We start from the raw sequence: 8,558 nt of genomic DNA on the forward strand, positions 1-8,558 counted from the left end.
AAAGGGTTGCGGGGAGAAGGGGGGGGGGGGGGGGGGGGGGGGAGTGCGCCGCCGACATATTCTAGAAAAAGCGGAGGACGCCACGTAGATGTGGTGGGTCCCATCCCGCGTTGGCTTGTCCGAGCAGAGCTTTTGCAACTCGGTCCGATTCTGTGCCAAACGCCGAGTTTGTGGTGGAGGAAAAGTTTGCAACTTTCTCTCTCTCGCACGCTTTATTTCTAGTAAAAAAAGAAAACAATAAAAAGTGCAAAGCGGGGTCGGGGGGTTTCTGGAGCAGGCTCCTCAGCCACTAGTTTTCTGCCACATGGCGCCATCCTCTTGCCCTAGCCCCATTTTCTCCCCGATGTTGGCTGCTCGCCAGCCTCAAATAAAACCCCCAATTTCTTCATTTTTCCTAAATCAAATCCACACTAAATACTAGTGGCTCTCGTTTTTCCTCCCTGCAAAAATTGAAAAACAAACAACCGTGTAACCATTTTCTCTTCTCTTTCTTTCTGTTCGCTCCCCCCTCCCCCCTCCCCCCTTCCTCTCCTCTCTCTTCTGTTCTGATTCTTCTGAACTGCTTCTCATTAATTCTCTGATTAGTATTTTCTTACGGTTAGTCGCCTTTCCATATCTGCTTGAGGTTCTGCGGTGGCGTGCTGAAGATTCCGATCCACCATTTATGAGTCTCCATTTTAGTCCACTTCATGCATGATCCGATAAAGATAACAGCTTACAGAGTGTTGTCGCGCCATGGCTATCTTCGAAGGTAAATTTTAAGCCTTTTTTTTTATTTATTTTTATTTTTATTACTACTTTTTAGTGGATTGTTGACGGCAATGTTACTGACACTTATGGTGGCTCACTGAGTCCCCAGTCTATTTGAGCTAACTGATTGAACCATTTTTCTTTTTCTTTTTTTTTTCTTCCGTCTTTTGCTTTCTCTGTGCACCGTTTCCTGCTTTTCTGGATTGGATGCAAAGGTTAAGGCAAGATGCGGTTCGTCTTGGTGAGGATTCTGGATAAGGAATTAACTCCTACTTGTTTTACTACTACTTGTACTTCTTTCGGATTCAGAGATGCGTCTCTCTCCTCTCTCTCTCTCTCTGTCTCAGTTTCCAATTCTAATTTTGATTTTCTTGCTAACGGCCTAGCTCCATTAATAAAGCCAAAGAAAACACTGAAAATTATTATTTTATTTGTTTCTTTCCAATTTCTCCGTTCTATTATTACTCTAGTTCTGAATTAAAAGAGAAAAATAGTGTTTATAAAAAATTGCTGATCGGAACCAGACGCAGATATCGACTAATCTGTTTGTTACAAGTTTTTCTCTTTTGCAGTTCTAGTGTTACTCTATCAGGTCCCGTTCAAAAATACCCCTACCACCACGGCCAAGCTATTTGGCATTATTGTTAGAAGCAATGAACGAAACTGTCCTCTGTATCTGAAGCATCCCTGGTCCTCTGTTTAGATGGACCCTTATTCCTCTGGAGAAGACCTTGTTATTAAGGTCTCATTAACCTCACTGATTTAATTTTAAGAAGTTTCTTAAGGTGCTCTCTACATCTCACAATTCCATAGTGAAGAGCCATCATATTTGTTCTTCATTGCCAGACAAGGAAACCTTATACAATCACAAAGCAGCGTGAGCGATGGACTGAAGAGGAGCATAATAGATTTCTAGAAGCCCTCAAGCTCTATGGCCGAGCTTGGCAACGTATAGAAGGTCACTATTCTTTTGCTTATTTTATCTGGGACTCACACCCTGATTAATTCAAAACCAGAAACTATTTCTCGTTGATTACACGCTTACTTATGTAATGAATCCACCATGGAACTTTTCCAGATAATTGTTTATTTCTGTGATTTGGATGTATTTCTCCTTTTAGGAGTTTTTTGAATACATTTTCTTTTGATTAGACAACTGTCGCTTTCCTTTTGTCTTTTATCTGGTGGTGCTGCAGAACATATAGGAACTAAGACTGCTGTGCAGATAAGGAGTCATGCACAGAAATTTTTCACAAAGGTCAATCATATTGTCTCTCTTGCTATCTTGGCTTTCAAGCTTGAAAAGTATGTGCCTGGAATATGCATATGTTTATTTGTTCTTCTTCATATAATAAATGCATAAGTTAACAGTTGGCAGAAAAACATACTGTGCTCTCACTCCTAGAAGTGTGATATTGCCTGAAGCTGTCTTTCTGTAGGAATACTTTTTTGATATGAATTTTTGGAAATTTGTTACTATACTTGATTCATTTCTGAGTTTCAGACACCATTTTAAAGAGTGCCATTTGGTTCTATGTTGATGAAAGACCACATCAGTGCTACTCTAGATGCTTGAGGGTCCAAATGAGTTACGTTGAGCTGAACCTTTTTTGAATTTCCAGACTTGAGCTCAAGCCACATGAGCAAGGGGTTGAACTTCATTGATATTGAGACTTTAGTTGAATTACTACTCTCTCCTCTTAGAGCAACTATGTCCAGGCCATAGCCTGAAAGTATTTTGTAAGATCTTAGCAAACTTTGGTTAGAAGTTGGGATTATGGATGTGAGAGACCAAATGATCTTTTGGATGGAGACTAGTCAAGTTTCTAAAGTTGGAAAGAGAAAATAATGGAAAGAGAAGATATGATCGTCAGGGAAAAGACAATGGAAGTTGTACTTGTGTGCTGAGTTGAAAGCAGAAGGGAGAAGGGGGAAGACTAAAGAAGGGAAAAAACGAACAGAAAATAAGGAATAAAATGAAAAAGCAAATATCAGGAAAAGTCGAAGCGAGAGAAAAATTAATGTAAGTGTCATTGTAATATTACCAAACATCATAATTAAGTTAGTGTATGTTATTGGCCTGAAGTATATCCAACATATATTTATCACTTCCAATGTCATCCCCCAACCAAATGGTGCTTTAGAGGAAACTTTTAGCATAATATGATGAATTGACTTTACACATATGTCGATCATTTCTCGATATATTGTATGAAATGTTATTTTAAAGTGAATGGGAGACCTTCTTGACTCTTTGATGTTTTAGGCACAATATATACAGGATCATTATCTTATTTGTTATTATTGTTGGTTCTGGTGAGTTCCAACTTTATGGGGAGAATATAGAACCTATTGTAATTTGGCTTTTTCCAAAACGGAGGTATGGAGGCAAGTCCAGTCTCCTCCTAAAGCAATTTGCTTAGAATGCGTCCAAGGAGAAAGAGTTGAGTTTGTGAATGGTTCTGAGGTGGCATTAAAATTCATTGAATCTTATAGGTGTAAACTTAGAAATCTCAACTATACTAACATATATTCTAACAGCAATATGATTTGTCTTAAACTTCACTTACCTGAAGGTAACTCTTTGGTGCTTATTTCAAATATGTGGCAATATAAATCTGATATGCTGGAAGTCTATGAAGATGCTATTTTGGTCGCTTAATGAATTGTCTACAAAAGGGTAATCAACAACTTAGCTAATGTTTGATCATATTAATTTCAATTATACTCGTTAATATGTTGAGTTGCAAAATTCCTATTGGGGACTTGAAAGGTAAAAAGGAATACATTGGTTAATAAATGGCATGATAGTTAGAAGTTCCACCATATTTTGCAGAGAGTGGTTTTCGAATTTTGCCATCTGTTACTGCTTACCGTGGATGTGGGGGATGTACATTGAATCAAGAAAAAACCATTTCTTTGTGCAGTAGGTTCAATAACTCTGATCTAATCATTGTGGATGGATATAGGTCTATTTGTAATGACATGTAATGATTTCTCATGTGGGTGAGTTATATGCATTTGGTAACATAATTTTCCTCAATAGAGTTGTACCTAAATCAACCAAGAAAATCAATGTTTCTTCCTCTTTCACTACCTCATGAAGACAACTTTACTCTATAACTCTGTTGCTTGTAATGGTTATAATCACTTTGATATGCCAAGTCCTTATATTGGCGACAGATTGTGAAACATTTACATCATGTGTTTCTTTATCTCTTAAAATCCAGTGATTTCAAGGCTTGCAATCTCAATTGGGGAATGCTCAACCATTTTCTTTTGCACAACCAGTAACATAAAATGTGAAATTTTTCATCATAGGTTTTCAACTCTTCCTTCCCCTTTTACATAATTACAAAAACCTCAACTTCTTAACTATCCCAATTGTTAGAACAAAAAAAGGATGTCATTAGGAAAAAGTTTTAATGAACTTATCATTTTACTCTAATATTATTGTATTTTGCTGACCAAAATACACTTGATATGAATTTAAAGTTAGAGGTGGTGTAGTGTAGTAAATATATTCGTAGAATGTGAAGAGTTGAATGAGACACTATTCCTAAATATAAATATTGGGTGAAGAGATTAGTCATTTGAGGATAAAAAATTAGCTCTTGGTGGTTGTTTTCTAGTCATCCCATAGGTGGTAGACCTGCAAATTATCTTAGACTTGTCAAAGGAAACGAACTTGTTCAGTATCTTTTATAGTGTTATAAGATTACAATATTAAAATGAGAGGCACCTTCAGTAGATAATTTGATTACATTTTAATCTTGAGTATTAAAGAATGTCTCTCTATCTCATTTTTTCTTTTCTTTCGGATAATTCTTTCTTTCCTTTCTCGTTATTTCTTTTAGTATCTTTTTGAGGTCAGCACTGGGGAAGATGAGGGAGGGGGGGCTCGTGATAGCATGGTGAGACAGACAAGGGGGAGAGTAAGGGAGAGAGGAAGGAGAAGGTAGCAGGACGAAAGGTTGGGCAATAAAAGAGAAAAAGGGAGGAAGAGAAAGTGGTGGATGGGAGTGAGAGAAGAGATGGGTGTCATTGGGGAGGAGGAGAGGGGGAAGAGCGAATGGTTATGGTGATGAGAGGGAATAGAGTTGGAGATAGAAAGATACGTGGTGGTGGAGACAAGGCCAGGGAGAATGTTGATGGTTTGTTGGTTTCACTTTCTTAAAATATAGTCACAACAACAAAATTAGGATAACGTCTATTCTAAATGGCCAATTTCTAGACCCAAACACTCTTTGATAGATGCAGGGCAATAATGACATTTCGGTTCTTTTATGATAAATTGTTTACTGTAATAAAATTTAGTTAGGGATATATACAGGAACACTCTTCCAACTGTACAAACACTACAAATGTACCTCTTTAATATAAATATTCTCAAAAGACGAAGAGTAGAATCTTCGTTAAGAAACTAATAAGTTGACCCTTTTTGTAGTTTCTAAAGTTGATGGAAAAATGGTCAATTCATATTAATTTCTGGATCTTTTACGTGAGGAAATTAAAAGGAAGGCTTTTGTAATTGTGGTAGAGAGATGGCATAAGTTGGTGATTTAGTTATTTGGAGGGAAGATAACTATAAATTAACTCGAATATAAAATAATTGTCTCCTTCCCCTGCAACCTGAAAAAATATAGAACACTTGTACCGTCAAATAATGATTAAAGATATATAATTGAATTTGTTTCAGGACCGAGTGGAGGAAGGAATTCTAAACATTTCTGTGAATCGTCATGGCTCATAGATCATCATAGATTCTCCAAGCTATACTAAATTTCATACTTGTAAAGTTAGATACATGTTGAGAAAAGAATAAAACTGGATGGGATGAAGTCATTTAAGTTGCAATTTGATCGAGAAGTTATATATATATATATATATATACATATTAACGTGCTTTGGGGTCTCATAAACATTTTGGATGAAAGAGGTAAGCAATGATGGATGCATGCATGCATATGTAAAGCAAGATCACATATGGAGTTCGAAACGGGTGGATTTTGTTACAGACAGCCTCATTGCTGACGAGTTTTATAAAAGTGAAGACCTATTAGAGAGATGCAATCAGCCATGGAGAATAAGGGGCCGGTTTCGCCAAACACCTGCCTGGATAAGCCAGCCTCTTCTCCAGTTTGCAAGGCATACCTCATGAAGTCAATCCTCAAGGCCCATTGATGATCCACAATCCATAACAGTGGAAAATTGTGGAAACAAGATACATAAAAAGCATTCATATTTTCAGACTCTATTCCATTTAAATCCATAACCAGGGAAAACTACAATTGATTTTGTATTTTTGGTTGCAGAAATCTATAGCATGCTGTTTGATGGACAAACTTGTATCAATTCTAAATACCATTTTTCATTCTAGTTATTTAATTGGTATGGTGGAACTCTTTTGGGTTGTCAAAAAGTAGCTGCAGGATAACTCTATTTTAGCAATTAATTTTCTTCATGTTTCAGGCCTGAAGAATACTCCAGATTATTTTCTCTGTTTACAATATGTTGCTCTTTTTTTACGTTTAGATTATATAGCATGATATTGTGTTTATGACTCCTAAATTATGTTCTACACTTCAGTTGGAAAAGGAGGCTCTTGTCAAAGGAGTTCCAATAGGGCACACTCTTGACATTGAAATCCCTCCGCCACGGCCTAAAAGGAAACCTAGTAATCCTTACCCTCGTAAGACAAGTGTGGGAGTGCGTACTTCCCAGGTGGGACTGAAGGATGGGAAATTATCAAACCCAGTTTCTTCGACGTGCCTGTCTAATATGAAAGTAGAATTGGAGAAAGAAACCGAGGTATGCCACCTTTTGTGTTAGCCATTTTATTTTTCTATTTTATTTACTGTTCCATCTTTCAATTTCTTAACATGTATGATCTGCACAAGTTTCTTCATGGTTGTGTTCTGTTTGCTGTTTCATTATACCTATTTATTTAAGTGAGGCAAAATGCTCTGTGATTGTTTATGATTCTCATGTTAGAGAGAAAAAATGAGGAAATGAGAGAAATACAGAAGGGGTAGAAATAATTTTTGTAGGTGTGAGATAAAATTAGTTATGAAAGTTGACATAATGCGTGGAAGGTGTTACGTAAGAAAGAAAACGTAATGACTATAATTGATGTGATTTAGGAGTAGCAAAATGTGTTTGAATTATGTTCTGAAAAATTTCTCACAGACACATGTCTGAACAAAAATAATGACACTTAATGAATTTGATGAGGTTTATCTCAACAGCAATCCCTCCTTTTGCTTTTCTTGTCTGTTGATTCTTCACTTGAATGGCATCTTTTTGTCTTCTGATGTCATGTTCTGCCTTCTGCCAGAAACCTTTTGATGACGGGAAATTAGAGAACAGTAATGAATACCAAGAAAAGGATAATTGCACTGAGGCTCTCACTCTTCTCAAGGAAGCTTGTTGTGCATCGCCATCTTCAGCGAACAAAACCTCCTTGTCAGTATGTGATGCACCTAAAAGATCATGTACTTTTAGGCAATATGTCCAACTGTCGAAAGAAGCACGTAATCAGGATGAAACCACTGCATCTCAGGTCACTATCGAAGCCGAAGGACTTCGGACACACAAGTCTGATAGCAAAGAGCTGCTTCAGGATGGTGCCCCATCCAACATTTCAGACGACGTCGATCCATACCTTTTACATGAGAAATCTTTGAATAATAGAAGAATAGATGAGCTGAAGAAGCAGAAAGCTGTTGATACATTGCCAACTAGTGATGTGCAAGCCACACAGAGTTATCCCCGCCATGTTCCTGTGCACATTCTTGATGGGAGCTTAGGGATGAGTGGTCAAAGTATCTCCCCAGATATGTCATATGCAGAATCTATGTTTCATCAAATGGGTGGAGTTCACAGTCATCAAAATCTTTTCATGAATCCAGCTACATCTGCTACTCCGGAACATTTTAGTAATGCATCAAGATCATCCATTCATCAGTCAGTTCCTAGTTATCATCCAATCTTCACTCCAATCCAGAATCAAGACGATTACCGCTCTTTTCTGCACATGTCATCTACATTTTCTAGTCTTATTGTATCTGCTCTGTCACAGAATCCTGCTGCCTATGCTGCAGCTAGTTTTGCCTCAACTTTGTGGCCATGTGCGAACATGGAAGCTCCAGTTGAACCCTCTACAGCTCAAACTGGGACATTTCAATCAAGGCCGATAAGTTCAGCTCCTAGTATGGCAGCAATTGCTGCAGCTACTGTAGCAGCTGCAACAGCATGGTGGGCCGCCCATGGCCTACTTCCTTTATGTGCTCCATTTCACCCTGGCTTTACCTGCTCTCCTGCATCGGCATCTGCCACTCCAATGGCTAGCAGCCAAGGGAAAGCCGTGAACAGTGAAAGAAGAGAAAACAGTCCTGATCCTGCTTTACGGGGTCAGCAACTGGAACCAGAATGCTCCGAGGCTTTGCATGAACAGCATTCCCGTGCAAAGTCACCAACGTTGTCAACATCAGATTCTGAAGCAACTGAAGGTGCAAAACTTAATTTAGGGTTAGCTGCTGATGAAACAGAAAAAATTGCAGATGCAGCTGAGCTGCATGATGCAAAGTCCAAGAACAAAAAACAGGTGGACCGTTCTTCCTGTGGATCAAACACACCTTCCAGCAGCGAAGTAGAAGCGGATGCTTTGGAGAAGCACACAAAGGGAAAAGAGGAAAAGCTTATGAAAGATAAAGAGGACTCACAAGGACTTGGTGTAGTTCATCCTGTTGGTGACCCCTTTAGTCGACGTTTTAGAAGTACCAGCAACATGAATGATTCCTGGAAGG

General features: G+C 38.2%; 1 protein-coding gene across 1 annotated transcript in view; it reads left to right on the forward strand.

Annotated features, from left to right (window-relative positions):
* The window catches only part of LOC105173131 (protein LHY-like), an 8,780-nt gene continuing 708 nt past the window's right edge, over positions 487-8,558 (forward strand). The window contains exons 1-7 of the mRNA XM_020697784.1: positions 487-751; positions 966-991; positions 1,323-1,492; positions 1,597-1,708; positions 1,947-2,008; positions 6,340-6,561; positions 7,088-8,557. Coding sequence (XP_020553443.1) covers positions 1,454-1,492; positions 1,597-1,708; positions 1,947-2,008; positions 6,340-6,561; positions 7,088-8,557 — 1,905 coding nt within the window. The 5' untranslated portion in view covers positions 487-751; positions 966-991; positions 1,323-1,453. The remainder of the gene's footprint in view (positions 752-965; positions 992-1,322; positions 1,493-1,596; positions 1,709-1,946; positions 2,009-6,339; positions 6,562-7,087; position 8,558) is intronic.

Source organism: Sesamum indicum, linkage group LG11 (assembly GCF_000512975.1).
Source record: "Sesamum indicum cultivar Zhongzhi No. 13 linkage group LG11, S_indicum_v1.0, whole genome shotgun sequence".
NCBI lineage: Eukaryota > Viridiplantae > Streptophyta > Magnoliopsida > Lamiales > Pedaliaceae > Sesamum > Sesamum indicum.